General features: G+C 41.1%; 1 protein-coding gene across 5 annotated transcripts in view; it reads left to right on the plus strand.

The window, feature by feature from the left end:
• DOP1B (DOP1 leucine zipper like protein B) overlaps positions 1–21,341 on the plus strand; it is a 50,353-nt gene extending 29,012 nt beyond the window's left edge. For all 5 annotated transcript variants that reach the window (XM_035896437.1, XM_009640985.2, XM_035896438.1 and 2 more), the window contains 19 exons: positions 1,115–2,729; positions 3,360–3,471; positions 4,094–4,282; positions 4,946–5,071; positions 5,690–5,824; positions 6,498–6,553; positions 7,376–7,480; positions 7,567–7,633; positions 8,948–9,089; positions 9,493–9,575; positions 9,808–9,917; positions 15,886–16,032; positions 16,455–16,516; positions 17,414–17,542; positions 18,034–18,170; positions 18,517–18,572; positions 19,056–19,205; positions 19,680–19,809; positions 21,072–21,341. In XM_035896437.1, the coding sequence (XP_035752330.1) occupies positions 1,115–2,729; positions 3,360–3,471; positions 4,094–4,282; positions 4,946–5,071; positions 5,690–5,824; positions 6,498–6,553; positions 7,376–7,480; positions 7,567–7,633; positions 8,948–9,089; positions 9,493–9,575; positions 9,808–9,917; positions 15,886–16,032; positions 16,455–16,516; positions 17,414–17,542; positions 18,034–18,170; positions 18,517–18,572; positions 19,056–19,205; positions 19,680–19,809; positions 21,072–21,326 (3,806 nt within the window). In that variant the 3' untranslated portion in view covers positions 21,327–21,341. The remainder of the gene's footprint in view (positions 1–1,114; positions 2,730–3,359; positions 3,472–4,093; positions 4,283–4,945; positions 5,072–5,689; positions 5,825–6,497; positions 6,554–7,375; positions 7,481–7,566; positions 7,634–8,947; positions 9,090–9,492; positions 9,576–9,807; positions 9,918–15,885; positions 16,033–16,454; positions 16,517–17,413; positions 17,543–18,033; positions 18,171–18,516; positions 18,573–19,055; positions 19,206–19,679; positions 19,810–21,071) is intronic.
• The last annotated feature ends 5,014 nt before the right edge of the window (positions 21,342–26,355 follow it).

Below are 26,355 nucleotides of genomic sequence, written 5' to 3' on the forward strand. Positions count from 1 at the left end.
CTCACACAAAAAACCTAATTCTTCTAGCCTCAGAAAATTAAAATGTCTTTGTCCAAAGAAGATCCATCTTGATTCAAGGGAAGAGCTGAGCCTTTGTAGCATATGTCTTAAGGTATCCCAGAGCTAGGATGTAGAAGCAAAGAGAGGTGTTTGGAATTGAAGATGACCTCCAGCCACCTAAACTTAGGAATGTGGCAGAGCGTCTTTACCTTGATAGGCTAAATTTGACAACTTGAAAATGTCCATTTTAAGACCTGTAATGAGAACCACTGTGAACCACATATGGTCTGTGTGTCAGACATGGAACAGACAAGTGTGACAGAGACCTGTGGGGAGCAGCTGAGGAAGACTGAGACAGGTATGGAGCCAGGGTTCACTCCAGTGCAGAGTCCTGCAAAGGCTGGCAGTCTGTTCCAGTTTGGGATTGCTGGGAGCAGAATGGATATGAGACACTCTGCACCATTTGGCCCAAGTAGCCGAGGTTGTTTCCTGGAGCAGAGCAGGAAGACAGTGGAGAAGTGTCCGGTAGTTTTGTGTAAGGAAGCTTCCGTATCACCTGTCTCTCTCATTACTGTTAACCTAGCTGTTGGCTTTCGTAATTGTTTTTCTGTCTTGATTGGCAAATAGTTAGGTGGCAGACATTTATAGCATCCAAAGGGACCTGTTTATTAGATGCTATACAAACACAGAGCTAATATATTCCTTCCTTGTTCCACAGCATGTAATCAAGGAATATATTAGCTCTTTAAGAAAAAAAAATTTAAAAAATAAAAAAATAAATCCTCTGTTGCTATCCTCCTCATTTCTCTCCTGATCTCAACAAACATTTTGTGCTCAGGAAGCATGAAAAATGATGGTCACATCTAGGGAGTCATAGCATAAGAAATGTTTTGATCCTATTCTCTTGCACTTACAGTAGGTTAGGACTGTTCTACCACTTTAAAAAAGCCTTAACCCATTTTTTTTAAGCTATACTTCTTGCAATTAATAGTAGACTAGAACAGAGTAGCTTTTTAACCTTTTTGTTCTTACAATGATTTATTCAATATAAAGCATGTTGTGTGAAATAAATTATATGCTCTTGGAAAAAAAAAAAACACTTTTTTTTTTTCAGAAGATATACGTGATTGGCTTTGCAAGAAAAAGGCCACTTTGAAAGAGTCTGGCATCTCTGAGAGCAATTCTGAGGAAAACCTTCCACTGAGCCAGTTTACTACCGTGGATAGAGAAGCAATTTGGGCAGAAGTGGAAAAAGATCCAGAGAAGCCAGAGTTAAAAACTGAACAGTCTGAAAACGATGGCTCTTTTAATCCAGTAACTTCACATGAAGTAGATGGTGATCAAGATAATAGTGAGCACACAGAATCAGCAGACACCAGCACAGGCCATGACAGTGAAAATACATCTTCTTTTTCTCATTCTCTGGAGCTGCAAGAAGCGAGCAATGAGGACAATGACAGTGCTGCAACTGATGGCAAAGAGACCACAAACCATGTGAGTTCTCTCAATGCATTCCTTCCTGAAAGCTCCAAATCCAGTGTAGCGCTAAACCTCGTGCGTGCTGACTCTGAGAGGACTCAAGCATCAGAGTCTCTGTCAAGTGATGAAGAGGTGGACTTGGAGCTCCAGGAAATTACCCATTCTAGGTTGCTCAAGCAGCAGAAGGAAAAACAGGAGATGATTGAAGCACTGTTCAAACACATGCTGCTCTATTTGCAGCCTTATGATTCTAAGAGGGTATTGTATGCTTTTTCTGTTCTGGAGGCAGTGCTTAAAACAAACCCTAAAGAATTTATTGAATCTGTAGCTAGTACAAGTATGGATACCAGCTCCACAGCACATTTGAATCTTATTTACAATCTCTTAGCTCGCCACCAGGAAGCTCTCGTAGGGCAGAGTTTTTATGGCAAGCTTCAGACTCAGTCCCCAACCATGTGTCCCCATTCTCTTCTGATAGAATTGCTCACTTACCTCTGTCTCAGTTTTCTGCGCTCATATTATCCATGCTACTTGAAGGTCACACACAGAGATGTGCTTGGCAACAGAGATGTTCAGGTAAAAAGTGTGGAAGTCCTGATTAGAGTGATGAGCCAGCTAGCTACCATGGCAAAAGCAGCAGAGAATAAGAACGTAGAGTTTATACGCAATTTGCTAGGAAGATGCAAAATCCAGGAGTTTGTTCTTCTTTCTTTGTCTGCATCTATGTATATAAGTCAGAAACGGTATGAACTGCTTATGGCAGATAGAGTTAATAATGTTCCTGAAGAAGAACTCTTTGAAGAGAGCCTAATCAATTTTGGGCATGATCAAATATGGAGCGAACACCCACTCCAGATCGAGTTGCTGAAGCTCTTGCAGGTATTGATTGTCTTGGAGCACCATCTTGGACAGATTCATGAGGAGCAGGAGAATCAGCCAGACCTCTCTAAGGAATGGCAGCAGGCTCTTAACTTCCAGCAGGCTATTGGTGCAATGCAGTATGTCTATCCGCACCCAATAACTTCACAGGGATTATTCGTCTCTGCTGTGGTTAGAGGTCTGCAACCAGAGTATGGCTATGGGATGCATCCCACTTGGGTAGGCTTAGTCACATGTTCCCTGCCCTATTTTGGGAAGTCTTTAGGCTGGACTGTAGCACCATTTGTTGTACAGATATGTAAAAACCTGGATGAGCTTGTCAAACAATATGAAAATGAAGCTGTGAAGACATCTGCAAAAACACCTGCAAGGTAAGAAGAATCTGCAGTGTGGGATTTGTTATGCTAAAACTTTTTTGAGTTCCTCTTTCTAGAGTGTAATGCACACTAATTTACTGTTTTAGCATTGTGGCTCCCAGAGTTTGATCCTCAAACCCTGCTGCACATGCAGGTGTCTGTCCCTTGAGCCCAGGTGTGGTGGAGACAGTACTGTTGCTCACTGTGATTGCAAAAATGACCAGCAGCTGTGGTGCTTCCTGCCCCCCTCTGCCTGCCATCCAAGTAAAAAGCAGTTCCCAGTTTTGAAAAAAAAAATAGGATTTTGGAGGACTAATTGGGGAGAGACACCCTGGAGAAGAAAAATACAATAGTACTGTTCAGAATGGCCAGTAAGTGAAAGGACTAGGGAAAAAATAATTAGACATGAAAGATCTATGGTCAGGTGGAGAATAATACTGTAAAAGATCTAGACAAAGAAACAGGGTTGTCCAAGCATAGTTTGTGAATCCTTTGATTTGATAGTCCTGTCTGGTTGTTCCAGTATTCTTTTAACCATTGAATAGAAACAGATTTCTATTGTAACTTTTAATCAAGAAAGTACCACTTGGCCTGTTAACCCTTTTTTTTAAATTTTTTTTTATTTTTTTTTTCCCCCCTACAAAGCTTAACTTCTAAAAGAGAAAATGTTACACCTGATTATCCACTAACCCTTTTGGAAGGTCTGACAACCATCGGTCACTTCTGCCTTCTGGATCACCCTAACCAAACTAAAAAGGTAAGTGCTTAATGCCTACCACTCACTTGACGCCTCGGCACCAGTACATCAAATTATGCATCCCTTTTTCATTCAGAGGTGACTATAAGTAGTAAAGCAGCACTTGTATGAGAAGGTAACCTTAGAGAAGCCTCATCGCCCACCAGAAGAAGTGAACCAAATAAAAGTGTAAGGGAGTTGGACTGAACTTAATTTTTTTTTATTTGAAGTCAGGAAAGTTAATTTTAAGCAGATGATGTTCATGATGGTCTTGGTCGAACAAATATTAGTCCTGTGTACCTTGTCTGTGGTTGGTCTGTCATTAACAAAGTCTTCTATTTTCTTTTGAGTTGATAACATGCTGATGTGTGCTCTACAATTTTTATTCCTGTAACATTTGTCAGAAGAGGATATTATCCTAACAATTTCCTAGCCAAATTAATTCTCTTTGTGCCAAAACAGTGAACAGCAAATTCAGTAGATTCTAACAGCAGCAGTGTCTTTCAGAAATAGAATGGTTGAATTATTTTTAAAGTTGTCGTTACAGAAGTTGACTATAATTCTCCTAATTATAAAATAAGAACAGTCACTCTGTGGTGCATTGTATAATGTATTTTAATATTCATATTTTTGTTTTTTCTAGTCATCATGTTTAGCTGAACCCACAAACCTGAGAAATGCTAGGAATGCAATTTTGGAAGAACTGCCTCGCATTATTAATACCATGTCCCTTCTTTGGAGCGTTATAAAGAGGGAAGACTCTCAAAAAAGACCAACTGACTTCTTTGGAACAACTAAAGGCTCTTCTTCAGTTTACTTTAAAGCAACCAAAGTAGGGGTTCTTTTAAACTGATGTGTATCTCATCATCCTTATCATCCCCTCCCTCACCAGGGTATTTTACATACAGTTCATAGGAATAGTTTTGTCATTCCCAGAATGATATTTGGCCACAAAGAATTTCTGAAGAACTCTCATGAGCTACAGACTTGCACAGTACCTACCAACAAAAGTAGATTTTTCCCTGTTCTTTTTGCCCATCTGCACACTTACCTGATCTGTTTAATGTTTTGCTGTTTCTGTGAGCTTCTATTAATAGCTGCTGTAGAACCAACCACCTCTGAACTGTCTGCACCTTGTGCAGGCAGTAGAACATGTACCTGAAGGAATAAAAATACTAGACTTTTTCCTTCTTCTGTGGTTATTGGTAACTCATAGTAGTGAAAAATGTCTGTAGAAGAGAGTATATAACACAAGAAGTTATTTTTTCTATTTTGCAATGTTTTCCAACAAATGTGCCTTCTATCTGTAAGAAGGATATACTAACTCATAAATAAATTATCAAAACTAGTCTGACTGTCAAGTATATAAAGAGATTCTTTTGTTGTTGTGTATTTTCTGAACATCTTGGGAAAAGGAAGAATGTTTTACAGACTATGAGATAGCCTTTGCCTTGCAAAGTTTAGCACTGACAGTTATGTTTTTTCCCCTCTGTAGACATTAAGAACTAAAATACTGGACTTCCTGAATCCATTGACAGCACAACTTGGAATCCAGTTGATGGCAGCAATTGCAGCAGTATGGAATAGCAAGAAACCTCATAGGAATCAAAGTAAAATCAAGGTGAAACTAAAGAAAGGCACCCTTAGTTTTTCAGTGTAGAGGCGAATGTTACATTTATATGATCAGTTCTAAACTCTGGGCTTGTTTATAGATACTTTGGGGTTTTTTTACATGTGGCAATGTCAAGCCATTGAAAAATCTGAAATGCTTTTATTTATTCCACAAAGCATCAGGATTACAATTAAACCTAAATAAGTAATCAAAAGAAAGGACAGCATGGCAGTTTAAGTCTGATAGTAATAGCCATTTTCTGTTCAATAGTGGATTGTAATCTTAGGATTGCAACTTGCCAATTATATTTTAAAGACCTTGGATCAGCTCCATTTCCAGAGAAAGGTTAGAATTGTAGTATTCTCTGGAACTAAGCATTTATTCTGAGTGGAACAAGTCTTTCTTTTCTGCTTTCGTTTGAGCATAATGAAGCTTTTTTCCTGAAGGTGTTGGGAGAAGATCTGTATATGACAAACTGTTGCATGCTTGATTTAACTTGTCTAATTTACGTTTTATGTAAGTATTGATATTAGAATAATCACACAAAAAACTGTTTTTTCAACTTCACGTTTTGCCTGGTACAGTGATCTGAGGTGTGTGTCTTCTGTTTTGTTTTGTTTTTTTCAGATTCTTCCAGTGGCTAGTGCATCTCAGCTTATTCTTGTGGACTTAATATGTGCACTTAACACTTTGAAAATTGACACTATATTACATCTAGTCAAAGAGGTAGTCAAGAAACCATCACAAATCAAGGGTGAAGAGGTAACCATGAAGATAATTCCATTTTCTTAGTATATTCTATTCTGGATCTATTCCAATGTGTCTTCTAAATATCGTTAGAAGGAAAGTTTGGTGGTTTGGTTTTTGTCTTTCTAAATGCGTGATTCTCTTTTGCTCCTGAATAAGTTATGGTTTTAGACTGTGGATTTCTGTGTTTTGATCCGCCAATGTAAGTAGGTTCTTCAGAATATTTTGCTAGAGAAGTTGCTGGTAAAGAAAAGCTGTGGGGTCCTCCAGTGACAAAGATGATGACAATATTCATAAAGCTGCTGCAGATACACAACTCAGTGATGCATTTCTACCTCTCTACCCTTATCTGAGCAGTTAGAATACTTCACATTGACTCTGCTGTCTTCCAACTGGCTTTCAGGGAAAGCAGTTTTGCTACCATGCATGCCATTGTAGGAGCTCCTACATCTCTGAATAAACTAGCAGATATTCCAGAGTAATGTGACTGCTTCTGTACTAGGGTCTTCTATTAAAGCCCTGAATTCCATCATACTGCTCTATAAGTAGTTTTATCACAGTTGGTCACCTGTTGAAGTACACGTGACTTCTAAGAAGGTTGTGTTAACCATTGAACACATATTCAACAGCTTGGACCTTCTTTCTTTTTCTGATGGCAAATAATTGCAGCTTTGCTTTTATTTTTCAGAAATCTTCTCTTGTTGATATTCCAGTCCTGCAGTTCAGTTATGCTTTCATTCAAAGGTAATTCGGTCATTATAAAATAGAATTTTCTGTTTGACTCTAGTTAGGATAACAGCCAGCCATCGCTATTTTTGCTTTGTCACAATGTCATGGAACACCTTTATGTAGGAAATGGTTATTGCTGCTTCATTGTTAAGTAACAGATAGATAGACACAAAATAACTGGGCTATGACATTATGTTCCATTGATCTGTTGGTAATGCCAGTCTGAAAGCCTCATTTCACACTAACAGAGCAACATACCTCAGGCATCTTATTAGCAAGATACTTGTATAATTTCTTATGGTCTTTCTCTTTATTTGCTCTGTGTTGCCAGATGAATGGATAGAGAACTTCTGAATTCAATAAAACTGCTATGGCTGCAGTCTGTGCTGGACATGTAGTGGGTCAGGCAGTTGATTGGAAATACTCCTTTGATCAAAACTCTTCTTCACATGCTTGGCTTTTCTCATATGGAAGCCTTGGGATGTATCAGACTGTACAATATACTGTATGCAATAAGCTACAGGGATAAAGTAAGCTGGCATGCAGTGGAGTGGTTAGCTAAACTTTATTCCTTTTCTTTCCCCTGAAGACCCAGCCCACTTACAGTGCTAGCTGGCATACTGCATGTGCTGTTAGCATTTTCTGCTATATACATATTGCCTCTGCTGCCAGGTATTTATACCATGTTGTTGGATGAGTTAGGAAGGGGCAGGATATAAAGGATGATCTTGATGGAAGCTTTTAGGCTAGCAAGTTACTCATGTGTGCTGTTTTTTTGTTTTTTCTTTAACTCTAACTTCAGACTTGTGTGTGTTTTGGTATTGGGTTTTTTGGCAGACTGCCTGCCTCAGCCTTGCAGGAGAACTTCCAGTCCTTACTAGGACTTCTCAAAGAGTCTGTGCAGTTGAACTTGGCTCCTCCTGGACACTTTCTTCTTCTCAGGTACTGTGTAAGAGAGAAGAAAGTTTACAGATGCATTGAGTAGACGTGTCCAATTACTAACTCGGCGTGAATTGATTTTCCCACAGTGCTCTGAATGACTTTGTGACTAGGACACCTACTCTAGAAAACAAAAAAGACCAAAAAGACTTGCAGGTACAGTGTATACATGTATACCTTTTGGTTCATAAGTCTGGCACTGTACGTCTAGGTAAAAGTGGAGATGGCCTGATACGTACTTTGTATCTGAATTCACTTGTGCTTTTAGAATGTGTGAATGTGCATCCACACATTGTGGCTTAGGCCTGGTAAATATGGGAGACTCAAATATGAGAGACATGATGTGCAGAATGTCTCTAACAAAATTTTATCAAAAATTATGAAATTGCAGTGGTAACTGTGAACTTTTCAAAGCTTTTTTCCTTGGGTAATCTTATGATTTTTCTGAGAATTTAAATCATAATGCAAGTGTGATGAAGTATTGAAATCTCAAAACTTATCGAGGAAGATTAGTAGCGTAATTATCCTTGAAGCTCATAGCTGTGTTTGGCAATGTAAATGACTGTTAGCTCACCTTTTATGTAAAGAAGGGGTGGACTAGAGCAGCATTCTCTTCCTATACTGATTGTGATTTCACCAGTACCGTTTAAGCACTACCCACATGGGTGGTTTTGGCTCTGAACCAATGTAATGCTACCTATGAGGTAGGATAGTGTTACAGTTACTTTAGTGTGCTGACAGAGAAATTAAGTCTCCACTTCTGCTTCAGAGACTGGCCAGAAAAATGACAACGATGATAGAAAGACAGTTTTACCATCTTACAGCCTCTTTGCAAGTGAACTCTGCTTTGCTTTGGATACTTGGGGTTTGGTTTCCTTACAGTGACCAGCTTTTCATTTCACTGGGAATTAAATATGCTGAAGTGTGCAATATGCATACAGTTTGATGCTCTGTTTTGCTTACCTCTAAGAGAAAGGCTGAGATATGAACAGATGGATTGCCATAAAATAAAACTCTGCCTCACTTAATGTTCTCCAAATATGAAAGGAATAAAAAGGAACAGTGTTCAAAACAGTAAAGGCACTGGCATGCCGTTTCTGAGGGGCTGAACAATTCAGATCATGTCTCTGACAGATGACAGCTAATGTGTAAAGTGTGGCAGGACTGATGCCAAATTGATGCTATGTTAATGGTAATGACTTGCATGGAAAATCATGACTAAAACATCCATGATAAGTTAACTTAAAGTTTTCCCTACTTCTCGTTTTCTTGCCTATTCTTATTTGAAGTGAGCAGTAGTTAGTTATCTTGAAAGCACAGATAGTTAAATCAGAGAAGTATTTGTGTTTCTAAGAGATAAAAGTGCCTACTTCTGATCCTCCTCACATGTTCCATATAAAGAGGGCTTTGCTGAATTGGCCAAGTGATGATAGCTTTCATCTGATGCCATGTTGTCTGGTTATGTTATAGGAGGTGACCCAAAAAATCTTGGAGGCTGTAGGGACTGTTGCTGGTTCTTCTCTGGAACAGACTAGCTGGCTGAGTCGGAATTTAGAAGTGAAAGCTCAGCCCCAGATTTTACCAGATGACTTCAACATTGAAGATGTGAATGGTAATGGGGTTATGTCTGACTTTCCGCTGCTTCTTTTCTTCTGCTTAAGTCAGTGAAGAGTACAAGGTGTTTGATAGTGTGTAGTCCACAGGAGAAGGGAGTAATACAGACAAAAAGTAAAACCAAAAATATGCATTGTCATCCAATAACACTGTCAACCTGAGCGGGTTTAGTAAATATCTGCAGATTGTGTATGATACGAAGGAAAAATTACTGCAGGCACATACAATACATGCGACAGAACAGTGTGAAGCATGAGGTATGTCATTGTGGCAACACGCCCAGATGCATTTCACTGTAATACAATGCAAATAACAGTTCTGTTTGGGAAGAAAATTAGCAAACAGCAAAATTGAAGCATGTCTTGTCTGAAGGGAAAACTAAATTATTTTGCCTCTTTTAGATACATCAGTAGCACCATCTTCAATGGTTTCTGCCTCTGCTCCTTCGATATACAGTGTCCAAGCTCTTTCTCTCCTTGCAGAAGTAAGTAGGAACAGTTTTGTAGTTGCTCCTCTCATCTGTGGGGTGGTTGTTTATTGGTGTTATTGCATAGAGGAATACATTAGGTTTTCCTGGTAGATTAAATGGGAGCTTAAATCTTTATTGAGCCATCCCATGTACACACACATTCTGTGTGCCTGAAATATGGCATGCTTTCCCCTCTTGTCATAAATACCGACTAAAGGTTTAAAAAGACATTCTTTTCATTTTTAAGGTTCTTGCTTCTCTTTTGGACATGGTTTACCGGAGCGATGAGAAGGAGAAAGCTGTGCCACTGATTTCACGTTTGCTTTATTATGTATTTCCATATCTACGCAACCACAGGTGACTTCTCTCTCTGCATACGTGATTTTTCTTATATCTGATTTTTTTGACCATACTGGAAGACTATTGCTTTTTCTTCTTTGGAGTGTTTAATAGTCAAGGGGAATTGTAAGAGTTGGAGACCTGAGATACAAAATCTCTTATAAATAATTCTCTAATTTAGCCACCAACTGTATATGACAGAGAAGTATGTTCTGCCCTTCCTGTACCATACAGTTGATCTTTTGCTCTAGAAAAAAAGATGTCATTATTCTCATTAACAAGTGAAATTTTCCCCAAGGAAGGGCACTTCTTTTATGAACCTTATCCCTGTAAAGCTCCAGTGCTCAGACACTGCTGTCCTGAATCACACCGCAGAAGAACTGCTCCCTCTACTCACTGTGGAAGACCTAGGGAGTGAGGCACAGTTAGTTAAAATAAATCTCTGGGAATACTTTTGACCACCTGCTTCCTGCTGTTCACACACACATGCCTCCCAACTGGAAGAGGACGGGTAATGAGCATAACTAATTGTATTTGGGCTGGTAAGATTTTGTAACAATTATTTTGCAAAGTTGCTCAGCTGTAGAGTCACTGAGCCTGTCAGCTGTTCTAAGTTCTCTCTGCCTTAGTTTTCTGGTGATCTTACAGCTTGAATAATGATCTGTCTTCCACAGTAGGGTAATACAAAACTTCCCTTTTGGGAGGATTATCTTGCATATCCAGTAAGTTCATGCTAATAATGCTAAATCCCTTTTCAGCATAGACATCTAAGAGTAGTCTGTCAACCCTGCCATACCAAACATTTGTAACATTAGGGACATTGCCATGTTTTGCATTAGATTGTGGGTTTGTGCTTTTAGAGTTTTTTTCCTGACCATGATTTTTCCTGTAATGGATGATCAGGATTCAGGATAATACTTGGTGGCTATGTTTACATTAGCAATTTGATTAGAGCAGTGGCATAGTTTTGAAATTAATCTCTTGATTCACCTCCATTTATGAAAAACTGGTTCCGTACTCCGAGCAGTTTCAGTGCTTGAACTAAACTCCTTTTGGAGGAAACTAATAGAAGCTCCTATACAAAAGTGACCCAACAGGGCTCACTAATTCCTGACTGCACTGCCATGAGGAGATCTAGCACATACATACCAGATGAGCCAGTAGAAGGCTGTTGAACTTGGGACATCCTGAAGCTGTTCTTTTGAGCCAAGTTACCCTGCCCTAATACACACCATCCGCTGTGGGCCCTCAGCTCTTCACTGCAACTGATCCCTGTCTTTCTGCTGCTTCTTCCTTAGCCTTCTGTGCTTCTTCTGACATGTCACCCCTTCCTACTTTATCTGCCCTGTTGCTTTTCTCCATTGCTGAACGCTATTGCTTTTATTGTCCTTTACTATCATTGCATTTCAATTTCTGCCAATCTGACACCTACCTTTTCTGCCTGTTGGGGAAGAAGGGCAACAAGGAAACAATGCCACTGCTGAGTCTTTCCTGTGAAGTGGTCAAAAATTTGTTGGTAGTCTGGATGAAGACCAGGACAGCAATCAGAGATAAGGAACAGCACAGTAGACATGTTCATTGCAGAAAGCTAGAAGAAGTCTTCAAGTACCCACTCACTGCCAAGACTGCAGCCCATTTCAACTCAAGTGTGAGGGTGACCACGCAGTAGTATCTAGAGGGGTGCATGCTGTCCCTGAACCCTACAGAATGATCTGGGCAGGAGCACATCCATGGACCCTTTTCATCCATGGACTCCTTTCCACACCACAGCTGGCTTCAGGAGAACTGTTGGTTAAAACCCAGGTATGTGTACGGATTTTCCATGCTCATTTTAGTGGTGACTTTGTGAGTGAATTAATGCCCTCATTTTTGGTGGAAATTAAGGAATTTTGTTCAGAGCAGCAGCGTAGCTGTATAAATCATTGCTCTGAATGCAAGGGTTGCTTTGTCTTTAGAAGCAGTTGCCTTGGGACCTTGAGATGTGAGATAAATCTTCAACCTATCAGTCACCTGTGTCGGAAGGTGAGGGTTCTGCCTGTGGGCCTGCCTTGGGCCAGGCAGGGGGTCAGCTGTGTGCACCTGGGGATAACACAGCCCCCTCTGGTCTTCTGCAATAAGAATGCACTACCAGTGCCTTTCCTGCCCCTACCAGGCAGCTGCAGGCTGATGGTCTGGTGCCAGCAGCATTCCTTCAGAGCACGAAGCAGTCTCTTAACTGAGGAGGTGTGGAATTTTGTTGTGATGCTCAATTTACTTTGCATACAAATAAGCAAAAAATGTCACTGGCTGTCCCGCCCTCACCCAGGCACTGGCAGTGGGCAGCAGTAGCGCAGCCTCACCTGAGAGGCTTTGGCTCCACAGGGCACAAGGCTCAGTACTGCTCTTGTCCCTGGTTGTGGCAGACAGCATGCTGCAGGCACTCAGCTGGGGCCATGCATCTCCCATGGCTGTAGGGGCAAAAGGGACGCTGTCACGTCTACTGACGTGTTGTTGCTGCTGGCAGAGCTCTGAACCCATGACACGTCCTAACCTTATCCAGTAATCTTCTGTGTTGGGGCATTCTGAGTGTTGACTGCAGGTGGAGAGTCAACCCGCGCTGTTGTGTGTGACCCTCAAGCACACAGGCCTAGGTCATTGCTCGGTCTGCGCAGGCAGAAGCGTGGCACGGAGCATGTTGAGAGCACACACTGACAGAAGGCACTCTCTGTGTTCAAAAGCCTTAATCTTGCCTCCTTGAAGAAAAGCAGAGGCTAGGAGGAGGAAGGCAAGAAACTATCACATATCTTCACAGGCACTTGGGGACTGATGGGTTTTCTCTTCTCTCCTCCACAGAGTCCAAGGAGGAGGGAGTTGCAGCAGATGTCCCTCCACCTTGTTCCCATGCCACTATGGGCAGGAGGCAGTATGCACCCCACAGGGCTATCTTTGAGCACCCAGAGGCCAAAACAGCGCTGCAGAGGGAGGAAGATTACAGAGGCTGTAGTGGAAAGGCATCTGCAGGATGCCGAGCAGGACTGACATGGCTCACATGATATCAGACTAGCAAAAGCTTGGGAGCAGGAGACTCTGAAGAGGTGGGAGAAGGACAGCCACGGCAGGGGGACCAGTGACCTATCTTCCCTGGTGGTGATGGTTGCTGGGCACTTGCTAGAAGAAGCAGCTCTGCCTGCTGCTGACCCTCTCATGGCTGATGCTTGGGCAGACAGCAGAGCCTCCATCTGTGTATGCAAGTCAGGTTAGAAGGGTGAGGTGTGGTAAGAGGCATGGAGACTGTAAGGCCCTCTCCTGTCCTCTCCGTTCCCACCAGTATTATGTTAGTTAGGTCTCAGTAGCCAAATTCTGTTAATTTTGTCTCTGTATAGACCCTGTTGGCCCACAGGGGAATGTACGTGGTTGTGTTTGTCCTCTCCTCTGTCTCTATTCTAATAAGGAACAAGCTGTGTTTCCCCCAGGAACTGAAACCTTTTGTTGTTTGAGCTTTGTGACGGCTGTTTCTATTTAGCTGTAGGTATTCCTCCCACCTGGGGTTTTTGGCCTTTACTTAAAACTCCCCTTTCTATGTGTGTTAGGTAATGGAAAGAGGCCGTGGGATGGGGCAGCAGAGCACTGGGCAGGTCACAGGACCCATCATGAAGTAGAAAGAGTGCAATATCTCCCTATACTCTGCCTAGTTTTTCAGCCAAAAGCATAGGTGTGGGAGAGATGGATGTTATCCTCTGTCAACTGAACAGTGTAACCCTTTTCCCACAGTGACAGGAGGAGGGAGAGGAGAACATTTCCTTGCTGTGCAGGTTTCCTTCTGTGTTCCAGGGCCTTACCAGCTGGTCCTGCTTCCTCAGCCTTCATCATGCATCCCTCCCCCTCTTTCTCCCATTGCTATTCACAGGCCTCTTAGAAAGCAAATCCTCCTTTTTCTAGCAGTTCTCTGCTAGGTGGCAGGAAGCAACCCTCCCCTTCCCAGCTTGCCCCCAGTTCCATTTTTCTGAGTTGCAGCTGTTCCTGCTGTAGCAGGTATCAAGCTTACCCTCCTCCTGGCTGCTGCCTTTTGGCTACTACAATTTTCTGAGCAGACCAATCTATGCTGAGGTGTGGGAGAGCATCAGCCACAGCTCGCGGGTGGGGGAGAGGAGTGGGGATTGTCTCAAGTGTTATTTAGGCCACAGTCAAAACCACTAGCCAATATACGGTAAAGAACAAAAAAGGATATAGAGGGTCAGGGAAGGTATAACCAGGCATGCCTAAAAGGAATGATGGGTTGATGTCACTGGGAAGTGAGCATTAAAGCCAGGAAGCCTCAGGGTGCAGCAGGGTTTGAAGACATTTCCATGTTCCCTCTCAAGGGGGATGGATTAAAAATGATGCAGAGAAATTTTGGGAAGCTGTTATTTTCTATTAATTATATTTGTGCATTTTCCATTGTATCCATTATAGTGTTTTCTGCCTACTTCACCCCTAACCAAGTCAGTCAGATTCTTGATGTGTGGAGTGTATGTTACTCTTGTTGACATATGTTGAGGGCATATACCATCGTGCACATGTATCCAGTGCCCTCGCCATTTGCAGCAGATATGGAAACCCCTGCATACAGCCACCATGGAAACTGTTCCTGGGAATGCTGGCATCATGCTGTTGTGCTTGGCCTGCTGCAAGCAAGTGGCTGCAAGCCAAACACTCGTTCCATCTCTGCCCCATGTGTGGAAATGGCACAGTTAAAATAGGCATGGACACCACTGCTGTCAGGATGTCCTTGTGATCTGGTGCAGGGGATAAATGACTTCTGCAATGCAAATGGAGATCTGAACACCAGGAGTCAGCCAGCTTTTTTTTCTTGCAAAGAAGATACTACCATGCCCTTTGATCTGAGACTGATGGTTCAAAAGACATGGGCATCAGAGTCCTCTTGAAATTGCTGAGACACCTAGAGATGTCCCTTGATGGTTCTCCAGTATTGGCCAGGCAAGGCCAGCAGTCTTCATGCTCTGTGTAGCCATAACCATAACAAGATGGTCACTGGTTAAGAATGTGGAGCCCCCATCAGGCCCATAGATGGGCTGTATGATTTTCATGTCACTTGTACATGCTGCTCAGCAGTTGGACTATAACCCCCAAGACTGTCTCCATGCCTCTGTCCTCCCCAGACTGGCAGGAATTTGGTTGCAGGGCTCCATAAAAACTCAGTAGCCTTCCTGCCCTCACCTTGAAAACACAGGGGCTGCTGAAGCCTTCTGTGAAGGTGTGGTGCCAGCTCACAAAAGAAGACCTTGACGGCATCCCTTCTCAACCAAAAGTTGTGTTCCTGTCAGTTTGAGCACCACCTCCCCAACCTGAAACCTTTGCTCAGCCATGGGCAAAGCAGTTACCATAGCAAGGGTTTGTAGCAGGAAGCTGTTTGGTGTCTGTGTCCTCAGTGAAACTGGGGTGCCAGAGGACAAGCACCAGCTCATGCTGGGTTTCTCCACCTTGCTCCTACCGGTTTCGACTTGAGCCCCATGTTCCTTCCATACTGTGCCTCACAGAGCACGGTGCCCAGATTTGGAGTGGGATGGTGCATAGGGCAGCACAAGGAGGAAAAGCCTTATATGTGAGAGTTTTATACAGGTGACAATGACATGAGAACTGACACATAAGTGTTACCTGGATGACAGATGAAGCCTGCTGTGGTACCTTCTAAAGGGGTCTGCTGACAAGGATGCAAAGCTTATTGGAAACTTTTTGGGGGGGGAGTTTTGAACAACACCTTTAGTGGAGACAGGCAGTACTGTATCTGAAAATATCTCCCCAAACCAGGTACACTGGAAATGTGAGGAGCTTCTGCACTAACTGTTTTGATCTACTGATCCCCTGCTGCTCTGAATTATGAGCTAAGATAGACATAGCCTATTACTGAGAGAATTTGGTTAGAAGTTCTGGGGAACTCCAGAGTTTATTTCTGGTTACTTAACTTTAAAATATATATATACGTATCATTATTGTTCTCTTCTCCCAGTGCCTACAACATTCCCAGTTTTCGTGCTGGTGCTCAATTGCTCAGCTCATTGAGTGGATACGCCTATACCAAGCGAGCCTGGAAAAAAGAAGTTGTCGAGTTGTATATGGATCCAGCTTTTTTCCAGATGGACACTTCATGCACTCAGTAAGACATGAGATTGTAGCACTCCAAGATTCTATTCTGAATTTGCAAAGAGAGGCTTTAAAGGAGAATGGCTAATATTGGGAAGAAAATTCTGTTTAGTACTTCTTACAGAATGTAATAATGTTAAAAATAGGTCTCAAGTGCTAATTCTACTAAATGCATTAGAAGCACTGAAATTTTCATTACATTGCAGCAGAATAAACTTTATTTTATGCTGACACTCCCCTTAGTGATTAGGGAACTGCATACAGTAGAGCTGGAGGGCCTATAATGCAGTATGTGTTAAACCAGATAAGAGTCTGCATATGGAATATCGTTTGGAAACTCTTTCCTTGTATGAAATGTTTGGCCAAAATCTTTTCTGAGGTGAATCCATACCAAAGCTTTCTCTGGTTATCTAATTCCTTCTATATCTTATTCAGTTGGAGATCCATTATTGATCATCTTCTAACACACGAGAAAACTATGTTTAAAGATTTGATGAGTAAGTATCAGCTACTGATAACTTATTTCTACATTAATTTGAAACCTGTTTGCATTTGAGATATTGGGTACATTTTTAATATACTAATGCATCAATAAAATGCAGACAATGGATCTGCATAATTGAGTATGTTGCCAACTTTATTCACAGCTAAAAGCTGTGCTAAGTTAATTCTGTATTTTGGTCACTCCATAAGTATTTTTGTTCTGGAAATGCTAAAGTTGCTCTCCTGTATTCACATTTTGCCCTAATTTTAAGTTGCTGAATTGTGACCTTTTGCAGCTGTTCCCTGTTAGAAAGCAAGGAGACTTGGCTAACTTTGCAACAAGGTGTAGGAATGTGGTACACCAGTACAGCAAACCTTTGAGCAACATGCTTTGACCACTAATTCAGGCTTGAGAAGAGTGTAGAAGAAAGTGGGGGGAAAGGGTGGGATAGAACCCCTTAAATTTGCATGGAGCTTCAAAAGAAAAAGCAGCTTTAGTCTCTTTCTCAGACCTTTTAAAAGAATATTTGAAGGGTTACAGTGCGGGACTAATTCATAATGCACTTTTTAAACAATATATATTTTTAAACTTACCTTTTTTTCTCAGTAAGTCTTAAAGCTCTGAGATCACTCATTTATGGACTTGGGAGATTGAAAAGAGGGGAAGATTCATGCACATAAGGGCAGAGACAGGGGTTTAAAATACTGGACAGTCTCATTGAAGCTGCAGTGCTTGTTTCACATAATTTTCCTGCTAGAGTGAGCAGATCTGGATCAACACCAGTTTATTATTCCAATTAGTAGACCTAAAGAGAGCTTTTCTTTTTAAAAGATTTCAGGACATAGGAATTATTTTCAGCCCAAAACACAAGAAGTCTTTATGTGTTTGATAATTCTTATCTCTGTTACAGATATGCCGAGCAGCGCCTTAAAACTGTACCCAAGTTTTGAGCAAAAAGCAATGTTGTTAAAGCGGCAAGCTTTTGCTGTCTTTAGTGGAGAGATTGATCAGTACCATCTCTATCTTCCCTTAATACAAGGTAAGATTTGTAATTTCATCTGCCTTTTTTTTTCAGCTCTAACACATATATAAATTGTGTAAGAAAGGAATGCCACCTACTTTCCAACACTTACTTCCATTTTTTAGAAGTTTTTAACAGAATTTATGATGCTGTGAATCTCTGAATTCTAACAAATAAATAATCTCATTAAGAGGGAGACAGGAATCTGGGTTCCAAGGCCCTTGGTCTGGAAATATAACTGGAAACGTGATTATTTTGTGCAAGTCTTTGAACCACTCTCAGGCTGTTGTTGTTCTCCTTAAATGTCAATTTTGACAGAATTTTGTCAAATATAAAACTACCATGTCTTCAGACTTTTTCTGAATCACAATTTTGTTAACAGACTGCAAGGTACTCAACCCAAACCTGATGATAAAGCACAAATTTTGTTTTGCCACCTTCAACATTTTTTATTTCCCAAAACAACACATGTTCAGGAAAATACTACTCTCTTTGGTTGTTTCTTTCAGAACGACTGACTGAGAACCTCCGTGTTGGGCAGACTTCTATAGTTGCTGCACAGATGTTTCTCTTCTTCAGGGTTCTTTTGTTAAGGATTTCTCCTCAGCACCTAACCTCATTGTGGCCAATTATGGTAACTGAATTGGTAAGGAATAAGCAGCAATCTGAAACTAACTAGTGTGTGTGTGTTTTCCCGTTTCACCTTTTTCTTCCTCCCAAATACACCCCCTATTTCAAAAAGGAAATGTTTTAATAGTTTTACAGTAGTCTGATAATTTGGGAAAAGAACTAACATTGTCATTAGGAAATACCTTTTTGAATAATTTTGTTGTTGTTGCTAATGCAATCTCTCACATGTTTTGCTAATTTGTTGCAAGTCATAAAAGTAAACTAAGAGTCTGTGGTTCCTTATACTATGTGAAGCATATCTTTGTTGTGATTGAGTTGTATGAACGTTTCAGCGCCGCCATAAATAATCTGTTTCTTTGAAGATTCAGGCATTTCTACAGCTGGAAGAAGATTTAACTGAGGAAGATGAACCGTCAAAGTAAGAATTACCATTTGTCTGATAAAGAACTTGTGAAAGCTGGTAATGATTGTACTTGTTCTGCACATTTTATTTGTTTAATTATCTGGGATAGGGAGGAGACAGCAAGATTTTTTGTTATTGCCCTTGTGTATTTCTGGCACGGATGAATCATAGTTCAGGATTTTTTTTTCAGCAGCTAGAATAGTGATATGTTCAAAGAACATAAGTACCACTTACTAGTTGCATACAAAAATAGAAGAGATGCTAAGTCAGCATTTGAGTATTTTAACATGTTGACATTTTTTATGAATATTTTAGTTACTTTTTCTTCTAACAGCCTTTTATATTAATTACCGTGCTCATACAAAACAAAAATAGTCTCTGTTCCACACAGGTGCAAATGCTCATTTGTGCAAATGTGTACATTTCTCTTTTGCTGAATGAAAAACACTTAGTGGATTTATGGTTTAATGGTACATTTCTTAATTGTAACTAACACAGGAGCAACAGCAAAATAAGCAAACAGAAAGTCTCAGGTGATGGCAGTGGATCTGAGATACAGCAGAATGAGCTGTCCTTGTACTTATCAGCTTGTAAGTTTTTGGACACAGCGCTTTCATTTCCACCTGACAGGATGCAGTTGTTTCAAATGTAAGTGCTCTAATTACTTACCTGTTCTCCAGGTCATTACCATTCTTATCCTTTAAAGTAATTCCAGATCTTTCTTCTAGACTTGATTTTGCCATCAGTTCTTTCTAAAAACGCAGATGTTGGTAGTCAGACAAATGCAGTTTGGGGTATTTGGAAAAACAATTCAGTCTTGTCAGTGTAGGAGGATTACACCAACCTCATCAGGAGGTTCTCTAACTTGGAAAAATGGGGAGAGAGGGAGAGACTGCTCTTTGTTTTCCCTTTGCTCACACTTGTGAATTATTTTGAGCCAGTTGCATTTAAATACTGGCATGATAGTAATGTCCTTGTTCATTAAGTTTGGCTCTGGTAATAGCATAAAATTACAGTTACAACAGCTCTTTCTGTAAACAAACCAGTGCTCTACTAAACTATGTATGATCCAAACAAGGATTTTTCTCCCCGTCTTCTTATCAAGTAATCCATTTGTTTCAGGTACAAATGGGCATTTGTCCCAGAGGTGGACACAGAGTCATCTACTGTGACCTCTCATCTGGTAGAAAATCATCAGGAATGCAGACCACACATTATAAGAATCATGGATCTGCTGAAGATGAAATATGGGGTAAAGAAAGAATGCTTCACTTGAATATTTTTCTTCCTTTTTTTTTTTAATCCATTAACTTTTCTAAGCAAGTGACAAGATTCTAAGTTAGGCAAGAGGGTTTTACATATTCTAATAAAATTCATGAGGCTTTTAAAAATGACCTGCCTGCTTTCACATATGTATCTTGAAGATGTCAGATTGCTTTTGAGTGTGAGGGAACAATAGACAGTTTTCCTGTTGTCCCCTTAAATCTGCCCACAACCACCCAGTAAAAACGATTTGTCTCAGGCAGGACTGGTATTTATAAAAAAAGAGTATGCTGTGCTTTGTCAAAAAAGTTTATGTGTCACAATTTAACCATAGCCAGCAACTAAGCACCACACAGCTGCTCGCTCACTCCCCGCCCCTCCCTGGTGGGATGAGGGAGAGAATCACAAGAGTAAAAGTGAGAAAACCCATGAGTTAAGATAAGAACAGTTTAATAATGGAAACAAAATAAAGTAAAATAGCATTAGTAATAATAATACTATTAACAGTAGTAATATACAAAACAAGTGACGCACAGTGCAATTGCTCACCACCTGCCGACCGATGCCCAGCCCGTCCCTGAGCAGCAATTGCTGCCGCCAGCCAACTCCCCCCAGTTTATATACTGAGCATGACGTCACATGGTGTGAAATAACCCTTTGGCCACTAGCCCTTTGGCTAGCCGGGGTCAGCTGTCCTGGCTGTGCCCCCTCCCAGCTTCTTGTGCACCTGGCAGAGCAGGGGAAGCTGAAAAGTCCTTGACTGGCGTAAGCCCTGCTTAGCAACCACTAAAACATCAGGGTGTTACCAACATTCTTCTAGTACTAAATCCAAAACACAGTAATATGCCAGCTATTAGGAAGAAAAATAACTCTGTCCCAGCTGAAACCAGGACACCATAATAGCCTTTTAAATTACCATTAAGGTTTAATATTAATTCTTCCAGAAAAGGAAATAGGGGCATTAGTACTTCTCAGAGATATCTCTTTATTGTGTTGTTGTTTGATATCTGATTCTGAAGACTAGTCCAAATTTGCAGTCTTCTGAACTGGTGTGACTTCCGTTTAATGGAACCTCAAATCCAAATATAGAAGTAACTCTGTATACCATCTATACAATTTATACTGTGATGCAGTTATAGGCTGTGGGTCTCTTAGTATGAAAAAAGTGTATATCACAGGGTTCAGATAAGCCATAACAACATTGTGTCTTAATGCAAAACCTTCAGTAAATCTCGGTTTGTTTGCTTACAGGAAAGCAATACTGAGGGAATTTCCAAGAAGCACAAATTTCCTCTTTTGAACTTCCGCTCTGTATCTAGCATCACCCAGCTTATGCCCTTCTTCAAGACTCTGTGTTGTGCATTTACAACAAACGGGAGCGAGTCTCAGAATGCACACACTTTGGCATCTCTCTCTGCAGACTCTGTTGGCAGTAATGGCATAAAGATCTTGAAACAGCTTGAAGAGAGTGTCGAATGTGACTTCCTGGAAAACATGGAAAGTTAAGCCACACGTCGGATGCTTGGCTCGTGGTGAATAAATAGCAAAAAAAGAGAAAACGTCACTGCAATTATTCTCTTCTTTTTTCCCCAGTTTTGAAACGATGTTTTGGGTTTTCTTCCTACTGTTGTGGAGTGCTCTTCAGTAATCCAGGCTTCTGAGTTGGTGTTAAACAGCAGGATTCTTCAGTTCCTGGAGGTGGGGGGGAAAGTACAGTTTAGTGGTAATTTATCATAGTTACTGTATTCTTTTACTTGTTTTCAATGTGAAGGATTAAAGGGATTTTGTAAATAAAGGAAGAATATTTTTGACTTGGTGAAAGTAGCAACCGTACCATTTATCCAGTAACTTCTCAAGTAAGTATTTTAAACTGCTTTTGGAACTGTGTTCTGAAAGTAAATTTAAGAAAAAGCTAATGTTGCATGTCAGTGTACAATCAGTTTGCAGATAAGCCATTTCCTGAAGCTAAAGCCTGCTTCTACTTCTCCTTTCTTTAACTTGTCCTAAAACTTATCAACTTCTAAACAAATCACCCAAATTTCAAACAGATGTATTTTATAAGTCTTAGCATTGTGCAAATAACTGCAGACTTACCATGTTTGTAAATTCAACTCTGTACTATAATAGCATTCCTCAGGATTAGTGATTCCTAAATAAAAGACAAACACATGCATGAAAGACAAACCTATGCAGTAACATTTTGTAACTTATATCACTTGAGGGGTTTTTATTTTAATTGACTAAAAATATTCTAATTCAGTTTTTTAAATTAAAAAACTTTGTTCTTTCAATGACTAAGGTAATTTTGCAACTTCTGAAATGCAACTAAATGAAGAAAATTCTGTAAAAATATAAATTGCTGTATACCAACAGCCTAATTAAAATGAAAATTTTGGTTTTTAAATAACATTTTTTATACAAAAGAATGTATTTGGCTGTTCTGAGGTGTTAAAACAGGTAGGGAGATCATCATGATGCCATGACTACAGTTCAAGGTGCGGCTTATTTTGGACCTGCACTGCTACCACTACCCAGGACCTGGGAGAGAGGGATTAGTTCTACCACCAAACAGCGCAGCTGCGTGTCTGAAGGACACTTCTCACGGCCAGTGGATAAGCACCATCACAGCAACACATACAACAAAAGGCTTAGTAAGATGTTTTTTAAACAAGGAGGTGACTCCATTGAATTTTCATATTTAGTGGATCATCTGGCTGAATTTGCAATGCTCATTTGTTTGGGAAGGGAATTTTATCACATTTTTCATGCCGAAAAGCTTTGTCTGCTCTTATGTTTTAAACACTTTGCCTCCAGAGAAATTGGTTTTGTAAGATATACCTGCAGACTGGTGCGTGCTACTTGTGTTACTTGGAACATGGCAACTGAGGTAAATGTGCTGGACTTCACTCTTGGTTTTCCTAATTAAAAAATGACATAGAAAACGTATGATTTGACGTCACTAGGTTGTGAGGTCAGGGATTTTTTTTTTTTTTTTTTTTTTGAAACTCACACAGGAAACATGGAAGGGTGGTGTGTTTTTTACCTACAGATATATGAAGTTTTCATCTTTAAGGGAACACTGAACAACAGGCTTTACTATGATAATACTGTAATGCTCTATGAAGATAATACTATAAAAGGCTTATGCTAAACTTAAGTAGCTTATGTGCATTTTTACAGTTAAGGAAAGTGATAGACTGAAGTGTAATATTGTGTAGTCACTAAGAATGTGAATTATTTGTATGAATATAAATTATTAATGATGTCTAATGCTACTGGAATGAGAACCAGTGAAAAGTTATCCTTTTAAAGCATTATTTGAAAATTGGAGTGGGATTTTTTTAAAATGTTTGTGTTCATTACTTACATATCTTCAATAATTTTTAAAGAGAATATTGTTAATACTCAGGATGATTTGGTAGTTTCACTTTCAGCTTTCTCGTGGTTGCCCTCCATATGTGGGTATTTCCCTGAAAATCCTGATGAGATGCTGTCGAATGGGCTATTAAAATCTAAGACCACTTTTTGCCATTGAACCCTTTGTTTTACATTCTCCCATAAGCTATAAACCTGTGTCTTCACATAGTTTCCTCACTGGCTGGAGGTGGTGAACCAGTAACTTAGACTGAGCGTTTTGTCATCCTTCCCCTTGAAAGGCAATGTCCCGTTCTGGCTGCCTGTACTTCAGATGTGCAGGGGATCTGACATCAGCCACTTCCCCCACAGCTGTGGTGGTGAACTTGCAAAACAGAACCTGTGACTTAGGTCTGTGTAACTCCCTAACTTCTAAGATGCTCTTACCTTATACAAAAACACCACTTGCTTCTAACTCCTGCATTTGTATGTTTTACCTTTGTCCTGTGGTTCTGCGGATGGCTGCTTTAAATGGCCTCAGATATTTGTGACTTGCAGAATCCTTTCGCTGAAGCAGAACCTAATTCTTAAGTTCTTTAAAATCTAGTATATAAGCAGATCTTGTATCATTATAGATAGCGTGTGAATAAGCAGGAAAGGGCTCTAACTGAAAGAAAAGTCCTACTTGGGTGGTGGAGGGGCACAGTTACATAGGCCTAAAGGTATCGCTACCAGTGTAATTTTATTCCTTTTCTATGTGGGACTAACTGTAGTCATTTAATTCTTATGCTACTGCTGTTAAATCCACACGAAGGAGGAGGGTTGTACTGCTCTAACACTGGTACTACCAAAGCAGTGTAACTTAACTAGATGAAAACTTCAGCGTAGAACTCAGTATCAAGAACAAGAAAGAAAATGCTTTTGCTTTGCTGTGTAGTTTTTTGCTTGTTTTCAGAATAATCAGGCTGGCTTTCTCTTTTGGATACTTCAGCTTTGAGATCGCACAGCCACAGTGCACGGAACACAGAGGGAGAAGTATTTAAATATTCAAACGGGTTTCATTTTCCTGAAGGAAAAAAACAGTAGGTGCAGCCAAGGTAACTGCCAAAGAACAGCAGAGCTTGAAATATAGAGCATTAAGTACTGGTTAAGTGTATTCGATACTCTATTTGAATGTAATTCTTCTAATAATAATAAATGTTAATTTGAAATAGCTTTTCAAATGCAATTCTCATTTTTCAAACTACTTTTACGGCTCACTCACCAACTTTACTTTTTATCTGATTCTATAAAAGCTCTCAAATTCAATTCCAATGGATGACGGCTTTGTACAAAACACTATAGACCTCAAGTTTTTGGATCCCAGTGGCTCTGTGCTAGCCCCTATGCTTGCCCGGGGAAAGATGGCACCACTGCCTCCCTCATCCTCTCATCACAAGGCCCTGCTGCTCCAGCTCGTACGTCCCTATCTATCTATCTTTTGCATTCCTGAACTTACCACCCTGGGATCCCAGTCCTGCAGTCTTAGGACAGGTTTTCTGGACTTGTGTGTCTGCAAGAACTGCGTGGAGCAGATGGAGGAAGCTGCTGCTGCAGCATCAGGGGATCACTGACCAACTGACAGGCACTGAGCCCCTCTATGCAGGGAGCACCTCTCTCCCCCCAGGAAATTAGGGACTGCTGCTGCACAATGCTTTCTCTGTGCACCAGAGCTTTCCAAACTTCAGTCTGTATGCTTTTTTTACGTTTGGGGCAAATGCCTTGGAAGTATTGCCTTTTCATTTGGAAGGAAGAAAACTCTTCCATACAACTGAGCTTGAAACTTTAAGGCCAGAGAAGTATGGCTTCGATGACTTTGTGAAAGCTGCCCTTCAGATTTCATCCTTTCTCCACAGCCTGTATATCTTTTGTAATCTTTGTGTGATGTACCTGGCACCTCAGAAGCTGCTCATTATAGAATCACTTAGGTTGATGTTTGATTACACTGCATATGTTGAAAGTCAGTGGTGCATGTGGTATATATGCTGGGAAATCCTGTAGCATAGCAGCTTGTCATACTAAAGCACAGAATGCCTCTCGAGTGCCTGCTTTAGGAACAGCAGGGTTGGCCATTTCGGTCTGGCGGTAACAGCGAACCTCTATTTATTTTTTGCAATTACTGTCCCAGCGCAGCTCCCCTGCATCAATACTGGTTGTCTCCTGGCAATCGGTTCCCAGAGTTTCAGGTGAGGCCAACAGCAGACTGGGTGGGGTTAGATCCCCTTTCTGCAAAAGAGATCAAAGGACTGGAGGGAGCAGGCAGATGGAGAAAAATAGTAGATCAAAACCGATGGCACTTCCAGACAGAGGCTGAGGTACATTTTCCATGGCAATTCCCTGAGCAGAGGCATCCATGCAGGCACGATGCGTTCTTTGCAACCCCAATACTGTTATTAGCCTCACTGATGTTGGTGGGCAGCGTTGTGAGATCCCACCTATAGTGGGGGAAGGAAAAAAAAAAAAGGCATTTGCTGAAGACAGCCTTCATAGATAGAGGAAAGTATTTCCCTCAAGGTCTGTTGAAGGCTGTTCCTACACTAAAGAGTAAGCGGCCTGTAAGGTTTTGGTCACCATGAATTACCACAGGCTTTTCTCTTTATTTTCTCTTGCAATGTGTACCTACATCTCTGGGTGTTTGGGTGGTTTTCATTTTTTTCTGTCCATCCAGCACCACAATCACAGCTTCCCTCCAGCTGTAGAAATTTTGAGATTACAGAATGAAAAAGTGGGAGGACAACAAAAGGAGCTGGAGAGCAGCGCATACCTACCTTGCGACAGACGCCAGGGAGCCTCCCAGCTACCAGCGTGCGGAAAGCAGTTGGGTCTTCCAAGTCCCCCGGGGCAGAACACTGACAGCCTGGACTTCAGGTAAGTCACCACGCACAGCTCCAAGTACGTCCCCATAGCGGAACCACAGCGACTGCACCGACACACCTGAGGAGCCTGGTTCTGCGAGCGAACAGCCCGTGAAACCCCAATTCTTGGCCTCTACTCCTCTCGAGGAAGAAGAGCGCGTGCAACTCGCACCCAGCTCCGCAGCGCACAGGTAGGGCTGAGCCTTCCCGCCGAAGGCCGCGGCCGCTCGGGCCGGGGCAGGCGCCCCCCCTCACCCTCCTCACCGCGCGACTCCTGCGGTGAACGC

Source organism: Egretta garzetta, unplaced genomic scaffold, assembly GCF_000687185.1.
Source record: "Egretta garzetta isolate BGI_Z169 unplaced genomic scaffold, ASM68718v1 scaffold45, whole genome shotgun sequence".
NCBI lineage: Eukaryota > Metazoa > Chordata > Aves > Pelecaniformes > Ardeidae > Egretta > Egretta garzetta.